Below are 24227 nucleotides of genomic sequence, written 5' to 3' on the forward strand. Positions count from 1 at the left end.
AGTTACTGTGCTTCTGTATGCCAGCTGCTGATCTGCATGCTGGGGTACAACAGTGAACAATCCAAACCAAGATCCTTCCCTTGTATTGTTTTTATCTTTAGAAAATGATAAAAAAAATATGCACACGTGTGTGTGATGCAGAGTTAAGCAGTGTGAAGGGGCAGGAGTTCTGGGCAGAGGGAATGTGGTGGTGGTAGATTAAAGGTTTATGTCTCATTGGAGTTGGTACTTGAGGAAGTATTTGAAGTGAGCAGCTCATGCACTTGCCTGGGGGAAAGGAGAGCCTTCCATGCAGTGGAAATCGTCTGTCCACTTGCCATAAGGTGGCCGTGTGCCTGACGTGGTAGAAGACTCGCAGGGAGGTCGGTACGGCTGGAGCAGGGGGAGAATAGTAGGTAACAGAGAGGAGATGGGGTTGGGTAAGGGGAAACGTTCTTCAGTGTTTATTCTGTGTGGGGTCCGTGGAAAGGACTTCAGCAAAGGATATAACATGATCAGACTCAACCACAGTAAACAGGAATACTCTGTTGGGTGGAGAGTAGCCTATACAGGGACACACACTGAAGCAGAAAGACCAGTTAGGGGACTGAAGCAAGTGAGAAATGGTGTTTTGGACTGCAGTGGGAGCCATGAAGTGGCTACTTTCTAGATATATTTTGAAAGTAGAGCCTATAGGATTTACTGACACGTGTAGAGTATGATAGGAGTCAAGGATGACTCCAAGGTTTTCGGCCAGTAATCAAGGTAGTGAAGGAGCAGGTTAAAAGGGGAATGGGGAGGAGTTCAATTCTGAACACACTAAATGTAAGAAGTGTGTTAGATTCTGTAGAGATTTACAGTAGGCAGTTGGATATGAGTCAAATTCAGGCGAAGAGGCCTGGACAGGAGATTTACATTTAATATATTAAAACATGAAGCTAGATAGTATCAGTAAGATTGAGTGTGGATGGAAAGGAGGTCCCTGAGGGACTCCATCGTGAGGTTGGGAGATGAAGAGGAATTAGAGGAACATGGAGGTCACTGGTGACTTGATGGGCTGTCAGTGGAAGGTGGGGGATGGTGTCTGGAGTAGATGCAGGGAAAAGTGGGAAGAAAGACATTGGAGACATTGAGCATCGACTGCCCTATTAAGGTGGGTGAAACTGCATGTTTGTGTGCGAATGGGAGGAAAACTGAGTACACTAAATGGGTAGAATGTAGTCTAAGGAAGCTGCCCAGGTAGGAGCATGGGCAGTGTTTAGCTACAGAAGCTGGTAGTTCATAAAGAACTAATAAAAAAGCCCCATAAAGAAGTTTTAAGCAAAGTAGTGTGAGACAGAAGGGACAGATGCTTTCTGTTATGGAAGATTTGAAATGGCTCAAAGGAGGGGAGTTTGAACTAGGCCTTTAAGAAAGGGTGGGATTTTCAACAGGTGAGAGTGAGGAAGAATATTATAGGCAGATGTCAGGAAAAAGCAAGTTCAGAAAACAGAAATGATCAACAAGTTATCAAGTTTCATTGGGTGTTGAATAATGTGGAAGGAATAGGCTGGGGAAGGGCACTGGGGCCATGTCATGGCCAGCCTTGGGATGAGAGGCTAACAGTAGCTACTAGACTGAATTAGGTGAATAGCTAGGGCATAACAATCATCCGGGTGAGGCTTGGTGAGGGCAGGGGTGGAGAATTTCAGAACTGATTAGGATGAAAAGCACAGTATTGTAAGGGTTACGCCCCATGGTAACCCTTCAAGTGGTCCTTCCGCTCTTCATTTCTCACTTCATTTTCTCCCTTTCGCTAATGAAAATGATCTCTGGGGCCCATGGTTGTGATCTCTCCCAGACAGATGTTCAGTTTAGAAGGGAACCAGCATTAATACTTCGGCACTCAAAGATGTTAGGATGGAAGAGAAAAATTTGCTCTGGATTCCTCTGATTCACCTGATACGATTCTGCTCTCCTCAGACTTTTAAGCAGTGTTCCTGGCATCTACTGAGCATGTAAAAATACTAGTTCCCTCCTCACACCCTCCAAGTTTTCTCTCTGCTCTTCACAGCGTGAGACAGCAGCCCCTTTGGCCCTTCGTAGAAATCTACCATATTGTATTGCAAAGGCTTAGTGAGAGGGCTCTTTCCCTTACCACCCCTATCTGTTAGGTGCCACTTTTCCACCAAGATGCCACCGTCACACCTTCTTGTGGTGAGAGGAAGGACATGAGCCACACTTCTGTAGCCCCTGTCAGCCTTGCCTTTAGCATCACTAATGTCTATCTCTCCAGTTGCACAGATTGGGGAGTGTGAAGGAGCCACTGGGATTAAGGGGATGCTAAGCAGTCTTGAACTTGGACTAGTGAGGCTAGGCACTGGGCCCTGCCTGTCTACCTTGGGGAGGGGATACATTTAATGGAGAAGTTAAAAGAAGATAGTTTATCCCTACACTCCCAGCAAGGTCCTGAGGCCCAGGCCAGAAGCTTTGGAATTCTTTGGATCTTTGGAGTCATCGATGCAAAGTCTAACCCCTTATTTCCTGGGATTTGAATTGACTTAACAGATATTTACAACCTCAGATCAGGGACTCTAACAGCCGCTTAAATCTCTCTGGCCCAGTGCTTGCTCTAGTAACAGGTAAGCTCCCTGGGTCGGTGGTGTGGTGTGTGAGTGCCAGTGGAGGCTCTGGGCTAAGACATGGAGGTGGTTTGGGATGCTGACACTCACTTTGGCACCGCTGCTCAGGGAGCTGAGTCTATGCAGGGATTTAGGTTGCTGTACTTACCCCATTTGGAAGAACTTCCATTGCTTTTTATTTTTTTAATGCCTGATACCCCACCCCACCCCCTTTCCTGCCATGTCCACACAGATGACTGTACACATGCTGCCTTACTGGCGGCTCAGCCCCTGGTAGGGAGACAATGCCTGGAGTGTGGCCAGTGGTGGGGCTAGAGGTAGGGAGGGCGCTGAACACCCAACTTTCAACTTCCTTCCCCATTGCCCTGCCCTGCCCCTCCCTCCGTAGTCACAATGAGGGGAGGAGAATCTAGCAGACTCAATGTCCCCAGTAGGGCCACCAGCATAGCGAGTTAGAAGAAATCCCAGAGTAGGGTAAGTCCAGAGCCAGATGTTGTTGCCAAAAAGGACAAGATGAGCCAAGTCAGGAAGACAAGTAGAAAGGGATTGAGCAAGAAAAGGAAAAAAGTTAGAGGCTGGGATTAAGATGATTTCCTGTGGAGTGGAAGTTGAGATCCACTTTGGACTGAGCAGGCATGGGAAAGAAGTGGCTGTGATCATCTGAAGGGCCTGAGCTCTGGGCGGCCCAATGACAGCGTGACAATGGGGACAGGGAGCCCGGTGGGAGGGGTGAGAACGAAGGCTCCCTAGATGGCCTGCACTGAAAGAGAACTGGCCTGGGAAGGAGGGTGGAGAAGCAAAAGCAACAGGCCGGGGACAAAGGAGAGGGCATAACAGCTGGGAGGGGGCGCTGGGGACAGAGTTTTCCCTGCTGTCTTGAAAGTGCCTTTGGCCACAGCTCCCCTCTCTTCTGAGGGATGGGCTGGGGAGTACAGTGAAAAGTGGGCCTTGGGAGGCAGCTCAGGAGGCCTTGAGTGCTGGTCCTACCTAAAGCAGGAGAAGCAGGAGGCTGGTTCAGCCCAGGGCTCACTCTGAGGAGAGGAGGTCACGTCGGGAGCACAATGTAAAGGGGAAAGCAACCATGCACTGAAGTGACTTGCAGAGTAAGTACTGTGGTTTGGGTAGAGGCCCAGGTAAGGCGTTTGAGGAGGGCTTCACAGACAACATGCCCTTTAAACCGCCTGGTGAAGGACACGCAAGTTAGCCTGAGGCAGTGGGGGAACTGGATGCCTCAGGAAACAGCACGTGCAAAGGCCTAGTGGCATGAAAAAAGACTCAAGCTTGGAGCACTCAAAGTCACCCAACTTGGAGGATAAAGTGGGTGGTGAGAAGTACCCAGCAATGAGGCTGAGCAAATCAGTTTGGGGTCTAGTTGGGCAGGGCAGGGTCTCTAGACTCCAGGAAAGGCAGGAAGAGAGTGACAATGAAGTCACAGGGGCTCACAGACAGATCCTGCACCTGCTCCTCTGTGTCCTTCGGACCCTGGGCAGCATTTCCTTGCAGCTGCAAGCTACAGCCTCCAGGCGGGAGGAGGAGGTGAGGAAGGGGGCTGAAGGAGAGGCTGGGCAAAAGCAAAGTGCAGAGCTGCGAACAAGAAAACAAAGCCTGATTCTTCCCTTGGATGAGGACAGCTTCCCCTGCAAACCAACACCTGCTAGCAGCTTCAGATGGGGCGCCTGAGCAGCCCCTCCCTGGCCAATTGAGGGAAACTAGGAGTGTCACATTTGGAGTGGAGAGAACTCAAAGAGGGGCAAGGCGGTCAGCCCAGAGCAGGGTCGTGGTGGGGGGAGGCGAGGTAGGAACCCGGGAAGGCAGAGGTGTAGAGCATGCAGGAGGTGCGTGGGAGGTGGGTTTTGGCAGGGACTCCTACACGTCCCTGGAAAGGGGCAGTCGTATTTAGGGATATGCCCAGAGGGGCATGTAGGGGGTGAATAGAGTGTGTGAGTGGAAGCCAGGGACAGAGGGCAGCTGTGACCTGGAACCTGGTTTAGAGTCAAGTCCTGGTACAGAGTCAAGCTGGTGATCCTGCCCTCTCCTCTCCCCGTGGCCTGGCCAGGATGCAGGGGAAAGTGTAAGGTGACTGTGACTGTCCCCTGGTCAGATTAATCCTGCCCCTAGCTGTGTTCAGGGACACACTGCTGCTCCTCAGCTCCCTCTCTGACCAGGAACACAGAAGGACTCTTTGGGAGCGTTGGGAGGTGAGAGGTGGGGGCAGAAGGGGGACTCCAGCGGGGGACAAGACTGTAAATGTGGACTTTGGCAGGGCTGACCTGCAGCCCTGCGAGGCACATGTCTGGGGCTTAGAGGAGGCGGGCAGGGGGCTGTGTCAGGACCGACTGAAGGGCAGGGGGCTGGGAAGAAGGTCCTCTGAGGCAATTTGGGAGGGGATTTCATTGTGCTGTTGGTTTTAAGGGTGGGGTAGAGGAGGCAAAAGGCAGGCAGGGGACATCCTAGTAACAGTACTAATACTAAGGGGATGATGGCAGTTGGAGCGTCTTACCGTAGACCTCTCTAGCCTGTCACCCTTCTCTGGCAGCAACAGCCTGAGCCCCAAGACCTCTCATGAGGGGCTCATGAGGAGGGAATGGATAGGGGGACAGCCACAGCACCTTTAGGCCATGAGCCCCGAGGGGGGCTGGAGGCAGGAGAAAGGGAGAGGTGTGGGGCCTGGCCCGGACTCCAGCGACTAAGGCCTTAAGGAGCACAGAGCAGACCAGAGGCCTCGTTCTTCTCAAACCAGCAGGACGAGGCTCCTTCAATTCTGCCCCTTGCCAGCAATGTGGGTCCTTAGGGTTGACTGTGAGGGAGAGCTGGGCTGCGGGGGTGGGAGTGTTCCCTAGAGCAGGTCCTCAGGCAAAGCGACCCCAGGCACCTACTGTGCAGCTCAGCCATGCTGCCGCCTCCCTCCCCCATGGCACACCTATGTGTCATCCCTCCCCCACGGCACACCTATGTGTCACCCCTCCCCCACAGCACACCTATGTGTCACCCCTCCCCCACGGCACACCTATGTGTCATCCCTCCCCCACGGCACACCTATGTGTCACCCCTCCCCCACAGCACACCTATGTGTCACCCCTCCCGGAACAGTGTAAGTTCACCATTCAGCAAGTCACAGCCCCTCTGGGCAATATTTTTATAATGTACAAAAACGTGTTCACACCTACTGTCTGCTCTCATCCTTGCTGCAGTTCCATGAGGTAATAAGGGTCAGCATAAATGTTTTAACAGAAGAGACCAAGGCTCAGAGAAAACACTTTTTTTTTAGCACGTGTGCCTCAGGTCACATGGTTGGCACCTGCCCCACGGGGGTGGCAGTCCGGTGTCTGTGGCGCTTCTGCTGTGTTCCAGGCAGCGGGCTCGACCCCTAGGTACAGGATGTCCTTTAACCTCACAGCGGCCCCGCATTATCCCCGTTTCACAGATAAGAAAAGTGAGGCTCAGAAAGATCAAGCAACATGCCGAAGCTTACACGGTGACGGAAATGGGTCTCCAATCCTCTCTGCTCGACTCCAGACCTAGTGCTCACACCACGGGCTGGCGGAAGTGCCTTACCTATGCTGGGTGGGGAAGTCACCTGAGATGGATTGATGGCTGCTCTGGAGAAGGCAGACAGGCTCCCCAGGAGACAGGCTATGTGCTCTTGCTTTTGTCCAGGCCACGGACAAGGCTGGTGCGACTCCGGAAAGATGGAGGAGACTGTCCCTCACAAGGCCCTGGGGAAGGTGAGGTGGGGACGTGGTGGGGGCGAAGCCGGATCTCCACTCCTCAGGGCAAGTTTGGGTTCAGAAATCACCCTGGGGGGTGGGTTGCAGAGGGGTGCCTGAGGGAGGGGGGAAGAGAGATCTTCCGAAAGGCTGGAAAGAGAAGGGAAGGAGGGAGACCAGGCAGGCCCCATCAGCCATGCCCAGCAGGGACTGGTTCCTGCTATTATTGGGGAACATCCACAGACACACTCTGGCCACAAGGCCACAAAGAAGCAGTTGGAGCCCTCAGCAGATGCCTGGGCCAGTTAGGTGGCCCCTGTACCTGCCAGGGAAGTGGGCCAGGTGTGGGGTGGGGCCGCATGCCAGGCAGGGTAGCAAATGGGCTCTCAGCTTCTCTACATGTCCTAATTAGCCATAAAATGAGTCCCAGAGGCAGAATTAAGCTGTCAGTTTCTTTCTGCTCACTTCCACTATCTCCTACCCACAGGCATTCCCATTGAGTCCAGAGGGGAGGGAAGTAAAAAATTGTCGGGGAGGGGAAATGAATTACCATAACCGTTCATTAGCAAAGCATGACATAGCAGGTGGGGGTACATCAGCCCTCTCAAGACCCTGGCAAAATTCTTCCATCTGACAGTCACATGCCATTTGTCTGTGTAAGGACAAGGATAATATGGGAGGACAGGGTTTTTGTTGTTCCTCTTGATTTGACATTGGAGTGGATATGGACAATTTGTGGGGCAGTATGAAAAGCACAAGACTGGAAGTCATTTGGAACTGTTTCAATCCCAGCTCTGCCATTCTGTGACCTTGGACAAGTTGCTTAACTTCTCTGAGCCTATTCATGTAAAATATTAATAAGAGTAACAGCAACCACTTTTAGGGTGTAATGAGAAGGAAATAAGAACACAAAAGTGAAGATGCCTGGCACCTGTGAATTATGTTGGCAGCAAGTGTCACTTCTAATTATTTTGTTCTGGCCCAAGTTAAAATGAGTTTTTAGTCCCTTGAATCTCTTCTGGTTAACCAATGGTTAAAAATCTGCTTCTTTGTTTTCCTGGATCCTCTGGGAGTCAGCAACTGGGTCCTTTTCATTGCTCTGTTCCTTAGTTCCCATCACAATTCCTGCATTTGGGAGGTGTTCACAAAGTTTTGTTCCATTGATCTGAACTGCTATGACCGATCCTCAAAACAGATGAGTTGCAGATGAGTGGCCTTCTTGGCTTGGTTTCCTATAGAATTATTCCAGACTTGGAGCTGGTGTCATCTTGAATAATTGGCTGGATGGCTTCTCCACCACCCAGCAGCACATTGCTCCCTCCTCTCACAAATCAGCAAGTGAGTAGGTGGCATCTTCACATGCACATTGTCCACGTGCACACACACCACCAGCACCACCACCACAACCACAGCCAAAGGCAGCCACAGCCAACAAACTTTCTTTCACCCAAGGCTGAAATGTCAGAGTTCTTTGGAGAGACACAAGGGATTGGCAAGGGCTGGCTCCTCTAGAAAGAGCAGTTGGCAACTTCCTGCAGTTGGCAAACTGCAGGAAGAGAGGAAAGGACAGGAGTTGGGGAGCCAGATAACCCTCTGGCTCAAATCTTGGTTCTTTCATTTGCAAGCAGCCTAATCTGGGCAGTTTACGTGACCCCTAAGAAGTTCCACTGAGGTATCTGGAGAACAATGCCTTCTAGGGTTGTTCTAAATTAGAAAGACATGCGCACACTACCTGGCAAATAGCGAGTGTGCAAAACAACAACAAAAACGAGCGCTTTCTCTCCCTCGAGTAGCCTTCGCCACCAAAAACTAAACATCTACCACTTGACTGTGTGGGCGTTTGAGGGTGAACCTAACCACCGTCGCTGCCCCCCCATCTCCCACTCGAGCTCTAAGCCCACTCCCTCCTTCTCCGCCGCCGGGGTCCGGGAAGCGGGCAGAAGAGCCTTTCTTGTTATTTTTTCTTCTCCAGTTTGTTATCAACGCTTGGAGGGCAGGGAGGCGTCTTGCCTCTGATTGCAGCCGTCACGCCCAGGCAGGCGGCCGGGAGAGCAGGGGCAGAGGCCGTGTCCTCCCGGGCGGGCTCAGCCTCGCAGGGACCCGCATTGTCTCTCCCGCCCAGGGGGCGTCCCTGCCGGAGTGGGAGGGACGGTGGCTCGCGGCGCGGGCCGAGGTGGGCCCCAGATCCGCCGGCGTCTGCCCCCCCCAGCCACGTGCCCAGAACGGCTTCAGAAAAGCTGGGGGTGAACTGCCGCCCCCGCCCTGCCCCTCCGCCCTGGCTGACTGCGGGGGAGGAGGGAAACTGAGGCCAACGTCAGGGCTGAGCGGGGAGGGGGCCGTTAACAAGGAGTGGGTATTCCTTCTGGGCTCGAAGTCTCCACTGGCGAATTTCCCCGTTAACCTGACCGGGGCGGGGCGGGGGGGGGAGTTAAGTGCAGGACGCAGGGCCTTGGGGTGGGGGCTCCAAGCGCTGCTGGGGAGGGGCGCGGGTCACTGCAGGGCGAAGCTTCCACTCTGCAGCCAGGCCTGGACCGTCCCACCTCCCGCCACCGCCACCACCGCCGGTGTTCCTGGACAGGCAGCAGCTCTGGCCTTGGTTCCTCGCATGCAAAATGGGCCAACGCCCGCCTTGGCTGCCCGCTTACAAGTGAGACCGTGTTTCTGAAAAGGCTTTCTCAGATGTGCACGGTGCCACGGCGGTATCCTTCCTCCCCGTGCAGCCGGGGGGAGGTGAGGAATGCCGGGGCCTTCCGCAGCTGCTCCTTACACACTGCGCTCGCTCAGCTCCGCGCTCAGGGTCCAGGTCTGGGCTGAAATCTCAAAGGCAACGAAAAAAAAGGGGTGCGGTTTTGCCTCCCTGCTGCTCCAATTCGCAGGAGGGCTGGAGTTCAATCCCTGTGCCTGGAGCGATGCCTTGCTAGGGAAGCAGACAGTTATAAGGTTGGGGCGTCAGACACAGGTCTTTATTGAGTGCTTTCTGGGGACCCTGAGGCTCCAGTGCCCTTTTCCATACAGAATGTTCACCGGAGGTGTTTGGGGGCAGTGGAGGAATGTCAGAGGGATTTCATGGTCTCCTCTTTCTGCCCTCCCCTACTGTCACCTCCAGCCCCAAAGTGAGCAACACACACACACACACACACACACTTTCTCTCTCTCTCTCTCTCTCTCTCTCTCTCTCTCTCTCTCTCTCTCTCTCTCTCCCCCCCCCCCCCAGGAGCTCTTACCTCCCCCACCAGCCAGCCCCTGAGACAGCCTCTCCCAACCACATTCCCTTCAGCCTTGTGCTGAGAACTCTGGCTTCTTCCTCCTTTCTGGGGAAAATGAACTTGGAGTTGAGCTCTTAAAAGCCATACTGCCTGCCCTCCCTCCTCCCCAGGGGCCTGGCCCTTTCAGATCAGTCAACTTTCTGTCTCTAGGATTCAGACCCAAACAGCTGTGTTAATATCAAAGCCGGAGGGTGAGGGTTCCAGGGCCTTGGGGCAATTTGTGGAAGGATTTTCCCCTCGTCTGTGCTCCCCAGTGCCTGGGAAGTGGAAATGTCCAGAGCCCTTGGAATGGCTCCGCTTCTTGACCTTCTGGGAGCGACCTGCTCGGGGCTCGGGGACCACGGGAGTCACCCAGCCTGGTTTCTCCTTCAGCAGCCTGTCACGGTCAGGCCGCACACTACGCAAGAACTTCCTAAAGATGTTGGCTGTTAGGGCAAACCTGCGGCCCAGCTCCCGGGGCTGGCCTTTCTCTCCTTTGGGCTCACCCGCTCCACCAGTCTCACCTTTCTCCGCACCCTTCTCCAGTTCTGGCAGGTCTAGCCAGTTCCCCACCAGGTCCGCAAAAACATTGTCCCCTAATACCAGAGGCTGTCGATTCCGGCCCCGGGACATCAATGTGGCGGTCCAGTCATCTGGTTCCACCTGCTCTGGCCCATGCTGGACACAGCTCTGGTGCAGCAGCTGTGTCCTGGGCAGGGGGGCTAAATCCCTCCCACAGACACTCCTACGGGATGGAAACTTGCTGCCGCCAGGAGTAGGTTGACTGGAAGCGGGGCAGACCACGGGCCTAGCAGGACCTCTGCCACCCTCCCATCGAGGGCGATCGGGCTGTGTCCCAGGACTTTCAGGGCAGCCTGGCACAGGCCCCCCTCCAGAGATCTCCAGCTGTTCCAATGCTGTCTGCACCTGTAGGAGCTTCAGTTCTTGCAGTGCACCCATCATGCAGTTCATCTGATCCTGCAAGCCATCACCCACCTCCTTCATTGACATCTGCAGGGGAGAGAGGAAGCACAGGGCCAGTGAACTGCGGAGGGCAGCGGGGAGCACTGACCCTCACAGCCCTGAACCCAGATCCCCACCAAACCCACACTTCCAGGGCCATCCAGCTTGCCACTAACCTCTCTACAGACTAGTACAGTGCAGATCAGGGCTGGATAAAGGAAATAATATTAATGGCAAATAACTCGCTAAGGTAGGCACTGTCCTAAGCTATAAAATCTCCCCAACTGCCCTGAGGTAGTGACTATTATTGTTCCCATTTTATGGATGAGGGCATTTAGGCACATAAGTAACTTGCCCAAAATTAAATAGTAAGAGGTAGAGCTTAGGTCATCCTGAAGGTGCACAAAGTTGTAGGGACCATCCTTATCCTTTTTTGCATCTGAGCCCTCTTCTTTCCTGAGCCTCCCTGAAATGATGTTGGTGATGATGGTGGCAATAACAATTTGTGAGCATTTACTATGTAGCAGGAACTGTGCTGAGGACTCTATGCACTTCATTTTATTTAATCTTTATTAAATGAGGTTGCTACTATGATTTTAACCAATTAGTAAACTGTGGTAGGGGTGAAGTAAATTACCTAAGGTCTCACAGCTCACAGAGCTCAAACACAAGACTGTCTCACTCCAAATGTCCTAACTACCAAATACAGGTTTAGCATCCCTAATCTAAAACTTCAAAATTTGAAATGCTCCAAAATCCAAAACTTTTGGAGGACTGACATGGTTTTTCTGTTTGTTTGTTTGTTTTGTTTTGTTTTGTTTTTTTGAGACACTCTAGCTCTGTTGCCCAGGTTAGAGTGCAGTGGCATTGTCGTAGCTCACTGCAACCCCAAATTCCTGTGCTCAAGTGATCCTCCTGCCTCAGCCTCCCAAGTAGCTGGGACTACAGGCATGTGCCAGATAATTTTATAGCCAGATAATTTTTCTATTTTTCTGTAGAGATGGAGTCTCTCTATGTTGCCCAGCCTGGTCTCTAACTCCTGGCCTCAAGCAATCCTCCTGCATTGACCTCCCAAAGTGCTGGGATTACAGGCATGAGCCACCATGCCCACCCAAACGAATTTCATGTTTTGACTTGGGTCCCATACCCAAGACATCTCATTGCATATATGTAAATACTCCAAAATCCAAAGAAATCTGAAATCCAAAACACTTCTGGTCCCAAGCATTTCAGGTAAGGGATGCTCAACCTGTGCTGCCTCCAGATGGCTGGGTAGTAGAGCTGGGTTTTAAGGCTGCTCTGTCCTCTATAGCAGTGGTCCCCAACCTTTTTGACACCAGGGACTGGTTTTATGGAAGACAATTTTTCCACGGACCAGGGTGGGGGCGGGGGGAGAGGGTTTCAGGATGATTCAAGTGCAGTCAAACCTCGCTGCTAATGATAATCTGTATTTGCAGCCACTCCCCAGCACTAGCAGCACAACCTCAGCTCCACCTCAGATCATCAGGCATCAGATTCTCATAAGGAGTGCGCAACCTAGATCCCTCGCATGCACGGTTTACGGTAGGGTTTGCACTCCTATGAGAATCTGATGCTGCTGCCGATCTGACAGGAGGCAGAGGTTATGCAGTGCACTTATGCGATGGGGAGTGGCTGTAAATACAGATGAAGCTTTGCTTGGCTCTCCGGGCTCACCTCCTGCTGTGTGGCCCAGTTCCTAGCAGGCCACTGACCCAAACCAGTCCACAGCCTGGGGGTTGGGGGCTGCAGCTCTACAGGTCAGTGGAGAAGGGTTGAAAGGGACATTAGGAAATGAGGAGGAGCTTAGATTCCCAAAGAGAAAGGGTAGGCCTGGGGGTTCCTTTAATTGCTGTTCACATCCGACTGGTCAGGAGGGAGACAAGGCCAGGAAACTAACTCCTATTTGCTGGAAGCCCTTGCCCAGCTCTTCCCAGCCTGTCTCTCCCTCCCAAACACCTGTCCTCTCTCAGCTGCTCTCAGACTTGGCTCCAACACTCTTCCTGCCTTCTCAGCCCAATTGCTGTGCTGCCCTGGCCAAGCCAGAGTGGGGATCCTGGGGGCCAGTTCTCCCAGCCCCTTTGTGAGTGTCTAAGGCCTGGATCCCATGTGCCAGCTGGAAGGGGTTGAGAGATTGACTTGGGTGAGGGCCGAATTTGGAGGCCAGGGAGGGGAGGCTGTGTCTGATAACATTCACAAGGTTCCCAGTCCCCGGGCCCAAGCTGCCTTGGTCCTGCCAGCTCCCTGCCCGGATCCTGATCAAGTTACCAACAGCAAACCTCATGTGCGGGGACCATCTGTTTCTTAAGCCCTCCAGAGAACCGTGGGATCATCTTACCTCCCAGGCTTGTCTTAATGCACAGAGCTAAGCCCAGAGGGTGGAGGAGTAGAGGGATCAGAAGGGCAGGCGTGGAGGAGGCTCTGCAGGGCTGGGCTGGCAGCTGACCCTCTCAGGCTTCTGGGTCAAAACCTCCCCTGCCAACCCTGGCCCTGGCAGGGATGGGGGGATCTGGGCCAGGCTCCCAGTGAGCCAGCAGCACGAAAGGACAGTGGTGGACGGACTGTCCTGAGGGCAAGGAGGCCTTTGCTGAGGTGTGGGGATTGCCCACACTTTGTGCGCTTTCCTCAAGACAGGGCGGGAAGTGGTGGTTCTGGGCCCTGACAGCTCTGGGTTTGCCAGACTGCTTGGGCAAGTACACGCCATTTGGGTGGCAGCAGCAGCAGCAAGGGACACAGAGCCTGTGGAGTGGCTGCGCATGTTGTTGATGGCCCCTGGCTCTGGCCTCTTTGCTTCTACCATCCTGACCCCTTCCTTTCAGAAGCACCCAGCTGCAGCTGGTAAGACCCAGAGCAGAGTCAGAGGAGAGTTTAAGCCCCAAACCAAACTTGGTTCCTTCCTGGCAAGCTGCTTCTCCTTCTGACTTCCCTATTTTTCTCCCCTTCCTCAATGCCCCTGTCCTTGTCATCCTTACCTGGAACCTCAGAGTCATTTTTGCCTTCTCCATTCAACCACTTCTGCTCCTATCCAACTTAATCTGTACTGTGTTCGATTCCCCCTCCCTCAAATGTCCTGTGTCTTTCCACCCGTCCCCTGGAACACTGCAGAAGCTTCCTAGAAGGCTTTTAAGCCACCGGACACATGAGGGGCTGATCAGTCTTCCCAGCACACACCACCTGTCATCTCACTCATGACTCGCCATCACCCAGACTCTATTCTGCAGTCAAGACCCTCCATGACAGAATTCTAGCTTTCAGTTCCAGACACAACCCTTCTCCCTTAGACGTACCCGCCATGCTCCTGCTAAAACCTCTTCTGTAATACTTAATGTGCCCTTCCCCATAGTCTGCTACTCATGCACTTGCTCATGTCCTCCAGGGGTTAAATGCTCAGTCACTCTGGATATTTTTATTGAGTGTCTACCACTTGAGGGCAGGGACTGAGATCTGTACATCATTATGTCACCCCAGAACCTCGCTAGTGCTTGCACTTGCTACGTACCCATGAAACATATATTGGGTACCACTCTGACCCCAGCATCCCTCCAGACAGCTTGCTACCTTCACACGGTAACTCACCACACAGGGAGGAAGACTCAGGGCGTTTCCCAAGGTTTCATGTCACCAAGAGGCAAGGAGCCCGAGCTGGCAGGCCTCCTGCCAGAAGGCTAAACACAGCCCAGGTCAGAGGCAGTGGGAGGAATGAAATGACCCCATTCAATCTCTTCCAGTGTGGAAAAATCCATAAGAAATAATGCTGACATTTTGTACAGTTTTCCAGTGAGAATGAATGTGTGTGGTGTGCATGAATTCAGGGCTGCCCATAAAACAGAGGCTCCATTTAAGTAAGCAAGGGCTGAAGCTGCTCCCATATGGAAAATAATATTCTGTATTGGTTACGAACTTGGGTTCTGGAGACAAATGGGACAAAGTTCAAATCTCAGCTCTGCCACATGGTAGCTGTGTGACCTGGGCATATTGTTTAAAGTCTCTGTTTTTCAATTTCTCCATTCTTTAAAATGGGAATAATAGTTCCCGCCTCATACAGCTAGATACACATTAGGTGAGGTGATGGGTATCTCCGCGTGGCACAAAGGAAGCATTCGGAGAATTTTGGCTGTTAATTTAAGACTTCCTGTGTACTTCCAGAACATTTCCTCCTCCGTGAAACTTAACACATAGTAATGACAGGATTGCATTCATCATATCTGGTCTAATCAAGGAGAAATACATGTCTTGTCCTGCCCCTTCCCCTGCACCCCTGCCCCATGCAGGGGAAGGGGAGGGGAAGGAGAGGGATGCCCCGCATCCCCCGCCCACTCCCACACGAGCCCAGTTGGCCCAGCCAGACAGGGTGCTGACACTGAAGGGCAAGAAGGCAGCTGTGAGAGGGATGAGAATGGAAGAAGGAAGCTGAGTCGTGGGAAACCGGGAGGCCAGGAGAGCAGGGAAGCAGGAGCATCAGCTGGGTGTTGACTGAGAGGGGAGCACAGGGCAGCCTTTCCGGGACTGACCCCAGGGGGCTGATGTCACCCGAGAAGGAAGAGCCAGAGGCCAAGCTGTTCTCTTCATCTGGAGCGTGGGACCTTCTTAGATCCCAGGGCTTCTCTTGCCTCAGGAACTGAAGAGGGGAAAGAGGGAGCAGTGCGGGGTGTGGAACAAAGGAGAGGGTCAGCTCAGAGAGAGAAAATCCTGAGCTAGAAATTAACAGTTCGGAATCCCAGTCTCCAGGCAGCAGGGCGCTGAGTGCCTCCCTGGCCTCCTCGTGTCTCAGACCCTCAGGATCTTCCTCAGAACAGGGACCAAATCATGCCCGACCTGGTCTGGGGAGTCAGCTGGAGAATTCACCATGTCTAGTGGGTCCTGATGGATCTAACAGCCGCTCCCTCTTCCCCGCCGCAGGGCTCTCACAGAGCTTACCTGCTCCACCATCCAAGGTGAAGCCCTTAAGAAGCATATCCCAGGGAAGGTCATGGGAATCCCTTCTGAGAAGGGCTGGGAAAGGTCTTGCCATCCCCCCTCTTGCCTCCATACCACCCACAGTCCACCTCCCACCGCCAGCGTCCCCTGGGCCTCCCGAGATTTCATTCTGAACATTTTCTGCATGTCAAACTTCCGCCTCCCTGGCTGGGGTGTAGACCAGCCCCGGCTTCCTCACTGTATCTGAGCCGCGTGGCCCACACTAGTCTGGGGACCTGGCCTGGAGTCCTAGCGGGCTAACTCGGCCACATGGCACGGGGCACCGGTGCCAACCTTTCATGCTCGGGTTCTGTGTCCGTTAAAGGATAACCCCTCACACGTGTGCCTCTACGTCACGCTGACTCTGGGAGGTGGCTACCAGGTGGCACAAACCCCTCAAAGACTAGGAAACCAGGGCTCTGAGAGATCCATCTTCTCCCTCGGTGTTTCCTAAGCTTTCTTCCCCAGACCTCCTTCATGATTTTCACCGTGTCTACGCAGGGCCTAGTCTCCTATTTAATACTTTATTTAAATCTACTATTTATGTAAATAAATGTATTTATAATGGAGCTTGTATGAAGTGTCCATCACTTGCCACGGACAGATGGTAACTATAAATATATATATACATATATCAAACTAAAGGTTTTCATCTGAGCATTGCACAACATCATCCTGAGCACCAATGGTAGAAGCACTGATCTATTTATTGCCTGAGGTCCTGAGGCTTATTGGTGAGAGGGCTGGGACCCCAAGGCTGGCTGGCTGACTCCATGTCGTCATAATCCCTGGCCTCTCAGCCTCATGGGATTGTTGTGCGAAGAAACCAGGACAGTCAGCAGGAAGTGCAAAGGGCAATTGCCACCATATGGAGAGGAAGAGCATGAAGTCCTTCCTTTCACGGCTCTCCACGGAAGGCTTCTCTTCACTGAATCATCTGGAGAGGGGTGCCTGGGGCTGACAGGGAAGATGTGGTTGGGAAGCCAGCTCCCACCATCCTGGACCTCCAGCCCTGAGCCCTCGAGGGGGTAATGTGGGGTCAGCCGGCCATGGACAGCACCCTCCTCCTTGGCACTAGCTGGGCCCTTTGTGGTGAGGGACAAGTGGGGATGGGCAAGCGTGACGTAAGCATCCTCGGCTCCCTTCCCAAGCCTCCCCATGCCCCTGGCTGATCCCACAGCTGTGCCCTCCATCCATCCATCTCACGCCCTCTCCCAGCTCAGCCAGAATCTTTTGACACAGGCTCCAGCTTTGCCCGTGGACCTGGCAGTGTGCCCTGCCTCACGTCCCCCACCCCCCATCACTCACAAGATGCCACACTGTTCCTTTCAGTCCTGGGGAAGCTAGGAGGAGGCTCAGGGCCGGAAACGGGAAAAGCCCGGCTTTTGCCAAGTGGCCCATTCTCCAGCTCAGTGAATAGGGACCTCACAGCCCCGCACTCTTGGCTGGAACTCGCAACAGGAAGGTAAAGTGAAAACTGTGCCAAGAGCGGTAGGAGGGAAGAGAGTAAAGAAAGGAGGACTGCAGGATGTGAAATGGATGAGCCCACTTTCCCAACGGAGCCATCCACTGGGGGTCACACACTCAGGCAAGAGGCAGATGGCAGATGGAGAGAGGGGCGCGATGTTGCTTCCTCGGGGAGCTGGCCTCTTAGCCTCAGCAAGCCCTCCTCCCTCCGGCCAGCTTCCGCTCCTCTCCACTGCAGTCAATCGAATTCCTTGGGTAGCCAAGGGACCTTAAGAAGTTACCTTCCTCTTCTCCTTTCTGCTTTAGGCCTTCATAATCTCTTGCCTGGACTCTTGTAATAACCTTCTAACTCATTCTCCTGCCTCAATTTCCTCCCTCCCCCCACTTTCACCCCACCCCACCTCCTAGATCCCAGGGCACATCTCTGATTATGCCTCTCTCCAATGCACATAGAAAAAGTCAGATTCTTTAGCATAACATTCAAGGCCCTCCTTAGTCTGCACTCAACAATTCTTTTAGCCCTGTTACCCACTGTTTCTCTGCACATAACCTATGTTCTAGCCAAACTCAAGTTGGTCTGCAGATATCTCACTACTTCAGCTTCTGTGCTCATTTGTTTCATTCTGCCTGGAATGCTGTTTTTCCCCTGTCCCTATTTATCCCTCAAAGTCTAGCTTAAATGCTACCTCTTCCATGACACAAAGCTTTCCCTGATCTCCCAGTTGGAGGTTATTTCTCCCTTCTCAGAGCACTGAACCTGTGCCTCTTAAACAGCACAAATCCTCTATTTCTGTACTAGAGGTTTGCATACCTGTGCTGGTTTAAGAGCATAAGCTCTGCGGCCAGACTGGCTGGTCTGAAACCTCGCTCCTCTGCTTAGCAGCTCTATGACCTTAGCAGTTCTATAACTTGCCTTTATTTTCTCATTTATAAAATGAGGATAATGAAAATACAACTTCTTAGTGTTGCTTTGACAATTAAATGGCATAATACATTCTATGTCTGGCATATCAACGCTAACATCAATTAATGTTATTATCTCTTCTATTAAACTGTGAGATCCCTGAAGACAGGATCCGTGTCTGTATATATTTGTAACTCTAGCACTAGTGCCTGGTAAATGCCTTAAACATAAGATGAACTCAATAAACATGTTCTGTGAGTGAATGACTCTTATGCAAACCAGTCTAATCAATCCATCATCAAGAGTTTACCAAGTACCTACAACACGTCAGGCGCTGTGTTATGTATGAAGGACATACAGTCGGGGAGGCTCTGGTTTTGTCTTTTAGTCTTCGCAGTAGCTGAATAAAGTAGGTATTTTTAAACCCCATTTTAGAGATGAGAAAACCAAGACACAGGGTAAGTAAAATGTTAGGGATACACAGAGATAGGATTTGAGTTCAAGTTGGCCTGACCCCAAATCCTATGCTCCACATACTTCCCACTGACCACATTGTCTGTCTAGGCCCAAAGCCCCCTTCCCCCTAGCTTTAAACATCAAGGAAGACTGCATTATGAGATTCTTTGCAGAAGCCTTTTTCTGCCTCAGGTAATTTGGCCTTTTGCCCCAAGAGCTGAAGGCTGTTCCTATTGGATCTCCTCCATCTCCTGCTTTTCTTCTTATTTTGCCTTTAGGCCCTGATCCTTACCCATAACCATCTGAACTTGTGGCCACTAGAGGCTAGAGAAATGCCTTCTGGGAATACCAGGTTTTCCTAGGAGGACCTTCCCCAGCCTGTGGGAAGTCCGTCTGCTGCTTCCTCATGCCTCAGCTAGGATGGACATTCCCAGAGATGGCCTCCTCCAACCTCCCGTCCTCCAGGAAGCCTTCTCAGCCTGGCTGTAGTTCATGAGCCCCGATCACTCAGCCTTTATGCATTGCATTTGTTTTACACTGACCTGAACTCACGAAGAATGCCCTGTGAGCATCTTACATCTGCTTCCTCTGTGTGCCTCTGTCTACCCCATTTGTTGGAAGCCCACAAGGGAGCCATGTGTAAGGAACAGCTGGTCCCAAGGCCTTGTATTCAGGCCGGGCCCCTCTTTGCCGGCCGCAGGGGGGAAAGAGATGTGTTCCCTGCCGGGCTGTTGCAGCCCTGACCTTCTCATCCTAATGAAGAAGTGTGTCAGCTGCTGCTACTTCTCCTGCCACATTTCATCCCTGAAACCCGATCCCCTTCCCCTTGCAGACAGGAGGAAAGGGCCGGCGCTCTAGATATCAACCTAATTGAGCCAGGATCCCCAAGCCCTCAGCCTTCCCCTAGTACTTACTTGTTATAATGCACATTTTCTGTTTCAGGGAATTTGGAAATTCTGCTACTTTGGTTTGCAGAATAGATTCTTCTTGTCTAGGTTTTTCTGGGCCAAGGATAGGACCAGGATGCAGGAGCGGAGCACAAAACACCCACAACAAAGCGAATTTCACAATCTGCTAATGTTTCCTTTTCCCACAGTGTCTGTTGGACATTTGCTTCTTGCAAGCAACGTGAAGGGAATTTAGTGAAATAAATAAATGTAGAACTTGACCAGTATTACATGAGGCCATTCCTGGGTACACATCAACTTAGGGCAGAGGCAGGCAACAGAGAGTTCTCCTGGGTGGCAAGAGAGATCCTGCCTGGGATGAACCATCTGCAGTGCAAACCCCCACAACCACCCCCAGCTCATGACATAAGCCAACTGTATGCCTTTCCCACTCCATTACAGACCTGGGGTATAAACGAGCCAATACCTTCCTATCTCAGCCACAACCAAACTGCGTTGAATTCAATCCCTACAGTCTTTAGAGAAAGGCAGCTAAAGGGCTGACCATGGGCTAACCCAGCTCTACTTTCCCCTTTGCTACCACTGGGGATACTGAGGCACTGTGATTTGGCCCAGCTACCTAAGCGTTGAGCCAAGGTGGCAGAGTATGTGTGAAACCCTACTAGCTCTGCCCGTCCCTCTGCTCTGTCTCATCTCTGAGCAGGCTGGCACTGGGGAGGGGCGGAGCACCATGGGTGTGGGGGTGCAGAGCTCTCCCATCTGAGTGTCATTCTGGGACCCAGGCCAGGCATTTGGCTTCCTCTCCAAGAGAGTCAAAGGCTGAAGCTGCTCAGACAAAGGGCCAAATGAAAGCTAATGGGGAGCTTGGGGCCTTCAGCCTCTCCCCTTCCTCCTCCCAGGCACAGGGGGCTCAAGTGCTTGGCAGGAGAGGGTGCAAATCAAGATCTGGAGCTCAGCTTAGTGAAGATTCCTATTTGCCTTTTTTATTCTCCTGGCATCCGCAGACTCTGTCTTCCTCCCCTCACCACCTCCCACCTAGAGTGCTGTAAAAAATGCAAATCAGTAGGATTTTAAAATTCGAGCCCATGCCAGGAACACCCACAAACCCTCTATTAAGGCAGATCCTGAGGTGGGTGGTGTGGTCCCCAATTCCAAGCACAAAGGGGAGGATTCTATTAGATTCTTTCTCAGCATGGGTCTTGGATCTCAGACATTATCTGTGATAATCTTGACCTTTCTTTCTGGTATTGGACACATGAATGGGAAAAATGAGAATTATTTATGTGTGGGCTGGGGCCAGCCATCCAAACTGACCTGAGAAGCATGTGAAAACTAGTATGGAAAGGGGCATTTATAAGTTCAAAAGAGCAGCAATGGTTATTTCTGTCTTTCACCGAAAAAGTATTTCTCTGAGTCAGTAACTTTTGCATCTGAGTGTCACCACAAAAAGAGCCACCGGAGGAAGGACTAAAGAAATGATCATTGATCTGAGAAGGCAGGCCCAGAAGTGGGACGACAGAGAAGAGTGGCAAGGTGACTTTGTCAGGAAGCATCAATGAGCACACCTGCCGCTTCGAGCTCCGCCCACCCCACCCCCCAAGCTGGCCCCTAGCAGTGCCAAGTTCCCTCTGAAGTATCTGAAGCAGGAAGAGTGTGGCCTTTGCAGGCACGAGTGGGAAAGGCTGTCAGGGGATCTGGAAAACCACGACCTGGCACTTTCTGGATCCAGGACTGCTGTTGTGCGCCTGGGTGCCCCTGACTCTGAAAAGTAAGAAGGGGAAGGGAGAAAAAGTGAGACTGAGAATAGTCAAGTCCAAGACGGACAAACTAAAAGAGAAAAAAAGTCAGAGAGGGAGGCAAAGACACAGAGCGGGACTGCTTGAAAGAGAAATGGGCAAAGCAGAGAAGGAGGCGCATGAGCATTATAACTGCCTGAACTCTGGTGGATGAAGGAATAAGACAGGTGGCAGGTGGCAGGATCGGGGGCGGGTGGTATATGAAGTCAGTGAGAATCAACCTGGGCCTCCCTTACATAGCTTTAGCAGACCCCACTCCTCTCACTTCAGTGGTTTTTTTTTTTTTTTTTTTTTTCTTTTTCCTCCCAGACTGAGCTACTTCTCTCAGCCTCTGCACCTCGGGGCCTCCGCACGCTCCCTGTGCGCTCCCCAAGCCCAGACCTGACATCTGGCTGGGCCTCCGCAGCTCCCGCTCGCGATCTGCCAGGCAGCACCCCTCCTCCCGCGCAGGGCCCTCCCCCGTCATTACAGCTGCCAGCCCCCTCCCTGCTGGCAGACAAGCCCGGGCAGACAGCCGGCCAAGCCTGCCCCCGCAGCCGCGCCAGCGCTGCCAAGCCCGGCAGAGCTGGGGGCCCAGGGCGGTGGCAGCTCCCTTCGAGCGAGCGGTCCGGCTGACCTCCTGCCCCGGGCAGAGACCCGGCCCGCGCGGCCTCCTCCCGCGTCCCGCCTGTCCGCGCGCACCGCGGTGCCCCGCGCAGCCCCCGCACCCGGGCACCAGCGTCTGCTTCCCCAGGCCTGGGTGTCAGCGGCGCCGGAGTCTCACTCCGTCTGTGTGTCTGTCAGTCTCTGGATGTGCCCTCTTTTCTCCCTCGGTTTCTCTGTGTCACATTTCAGCTTGGTTGGCTTGCTCTCTGTGTCTCTCTGTCACTTGCTCTGCCCTCCCCACAAATCTTTGCTCGAAGTTTTCTCGTGGCCCCTTGTAAGGACAGGCCCTGCCCTCTGCCTGCGGGTCCGCGTCCTCTCCCCTCCTCCCAGGCTTTCCTCCTCCCGCACCAGTCCCGGCTGCACGCGTCTCGGCGGGGCCAGGTACCCGTCGGGGAGAAGCACCCGTCCCCGCCCCAGGCGCCAGCTGCGCTCTTACCAGCTCCTGTTTGAGACGGCGCAAATAGCAGTCCATTTCCCTGCTCTCCTTCTTCATGCGCCCATTTGTCGAGCTCGGCTCCACGGGAGAGTCCCCGGGTGGGAGCCCTGTCCCCACTGAGAACTGGCGCTCCGCGGGCTCTCTGTGCGGGCGCTCCGCGCCTCTGGCAGCGCGGCGCCAAGCCTCTGCTCGGAGCCGGGGCTCGGAGCGGGTCCCCAGCCGCTCGCCGAGCGCGGTCGCTGCTGGGGGCGGAGGGAAGGGCGGGCCCGCCAATGGCAATTCAGGGGGAATGTCTGCAGCCAATGGGCAGAGCGCTCCGGGGGGCCGGGCTGGGCTGCTGCGGGTGGACCTCGCCGCTCTGTGTGCACAGGGCCCGGGCGGCGGCCACCGCGGGGCTGGCGAGGAGACCCCCGGTCCCGGCCGGCGCGGCTGGGGTGCACCGCGACGCCGGGCAACAAACCACATGAGCCCCTGTTCGGTTATAAACGGCGAGCATAGTTTTGTCAGTAGAGACTGGGTAGCGGTCTCAGCAAGAGGCATAGTGTCAGTCACTTTTCCCGAACTCTGATCAGGAAGGGAACACCCGCCAATCTCCCCAGAAGTCCTTTAGAAGCTCTTTTTTTTTTTTTTTCCAAAGGGGACTCTGGAAGTGTGGCTCCACCTCATCTCCTAGAGTAAGGTCCTCCCAGCCCTCACCTCGCCTGCGGAGCACGGTAGCCGCCGCTCGTTCCGTTCTCTTATTTAACACAGAGCAGTGGGGGCTCTGCGCCCCGGGCAGGGCTGCGGGGCCGGGTGCGGAACAAGACAGGCGGGGGCTCTGCTCTCGAGAGCTTACCAGGGAGGAGCGGAGGGGAGACAAACAGGTAAAATAACACTAAACGCGGTAACTTCAGCTGGTGATTATTTATGAACACATAAAACGGGGTAATGGGATGGGGATGCTTTCAGTGGTGTGGGCAGGGGGCGGCGAGGGGGCTTTTCTCTCCCCAGGACTCCGCATCAGTTATCCTACCCGACTCTCTGGCCTTTGGCGAAGCGCTTTCAGGTTGGGGAAGCGGGTGGGGGAACTGGAAGATGCTCGGATGTTATTTTTGATTCAACAGGCACAGCCCGGGCGCTGAGTTGTGCGAACTCCAGCCGGCCCTGGGGGACGGAGTTGCGGCCGACGGACTCGAGAGGGGCCGCAGGCCGGGCGGGCAGCTCCCCCCCGCCGCGCCCCGGCCCCGCCGCGCCGGCCTCCGCGCCCTCCGGCGCCGCAGTCGCCACCGCGCGCGGAGACGCCGCGCCCCTGGGCTGGGCCGGCCGGGGGCGGTGTCGCAGGCCGGGAGAGTAATTAGAGCAATTAGCGACGTGTGGTTTTTAAGGTGACTAACGTGGGAAAGTTGGCCCCAGGCAGGATTTGGGGTTTCTGCAGGAACAAAAACTATAAGGACGCGAGAGAAGGCGCGAAGGGAAAACGCAAGCGCCGCGGTCGTTCCGATCCGTGTCAGCCAAGAGCGCCAGTTCAGCTAACTAGGAAAGGAGGTGGAGAGAGGGAAGGGAAGGCAGAGACAGAAAGAGTGAGAGAGTCTCTTTAGCAGAAGTGAAGGCTCTGCAGATTCCAGCTGAACGGCCTCTACTCTCCATTTAACCCCAGGTCTTCAATCACAAGGGACCTTGCCCGCGCCTTTCGGCCTGGCCCTGAGTCCCGTTTGGGCGAAGCCGGGGCAGCGGGAGAGCATGGGCAAAGTAAAGGGAAGCACCGGAGGGACAGACCTGGTCCGAAGCCTCTGTCTCGGTGGCCAGCCTCTCGCCAAGCCAGCTGAGTGGGGCCCCGCCCGTCTGGGCAGCATCGGCCCTCCCACTTTTTTGCAGCTGTGGCAGTAAATTCTCCAAAAGACCCTTTCCTTGGGACTCACGGGGTGTTCAGAGTGGGAGCTTAAGGCGGAGCTGCTGTTTCCAGCCCAGCTGAACGAGTTCTGGAGTTGAATATTCTAGTACAGACAGCAGGACCCGGCCACTGACAGCCCACGGAAGGCCCCTTACATAGTGAGAGACACCGCAAAAGGGTTCCCAACCTGGAGGGCCTTGGTTTGCTCACGGTTAGCTCTCCCGCCCGCACAGGGGCAGGCTGTAAGAAACTGACT

At 53.6% G+C, this 24227-nt stretch overlaps 1 protein-coding gene across 1 annotated transcript; it reads right to left on the minus strand.

Annotated features, from left to right (window-relative positions):
- Positions 1–9493: 9493 nt before the first annotated feature.
- INKA2 (inka box actin regulator 2) lies at positions 9494–22311 on the minus strand. Its single transcript, XM_045546324.1, has 2 exons — positions 22102–22311; positions 9494–10563 (listed from the first exon to the last, which is right to left on the minus strand). Exons 1-2 carry the CDS (start codon positions 22156–22158, stop codon positions 9727–9729), a joined length of 894 nt encoding a protein of 297 aa, XP_045402280.1. The 5' UTR covers positions 22159–22311; the 3' UTR covers positions 9494–9726.
- Between the last annotated feature and the right edge of the window lie 1916 nt (positions 22312–24227).

Source organism: Lemur catta, chromosome 3 (genome assembly GCF_020740605.2).
Source record: "Lemur catta isolate mLemCat1 chromosome 3, mLemCat1.pri, whole genome shotgun sequence".
NCBI lineage: Eukaryota > Metazoa > Chordata > Mammalia > Primates > Lemuridae > Lemur > Lemur catta.

Excerpts from the sequence above, each read along its gene's own strand:
- INKA2 (XM_045546324.1), bottom strand. The coding sequence starts at position 22,158 with ATGAAGAAGGAGAGCAGGGAAATGGACTGCTATTTGCGCCGTCTCAAA. Across the intron at positions 10,564-22,101 it reads GCCGTCTCAAACAGGAGCTG|ATGTCAATGAAGGAGGTGGG; the intron begins GTAAGAGCGCAG and ends TCTCCCCTGCAG.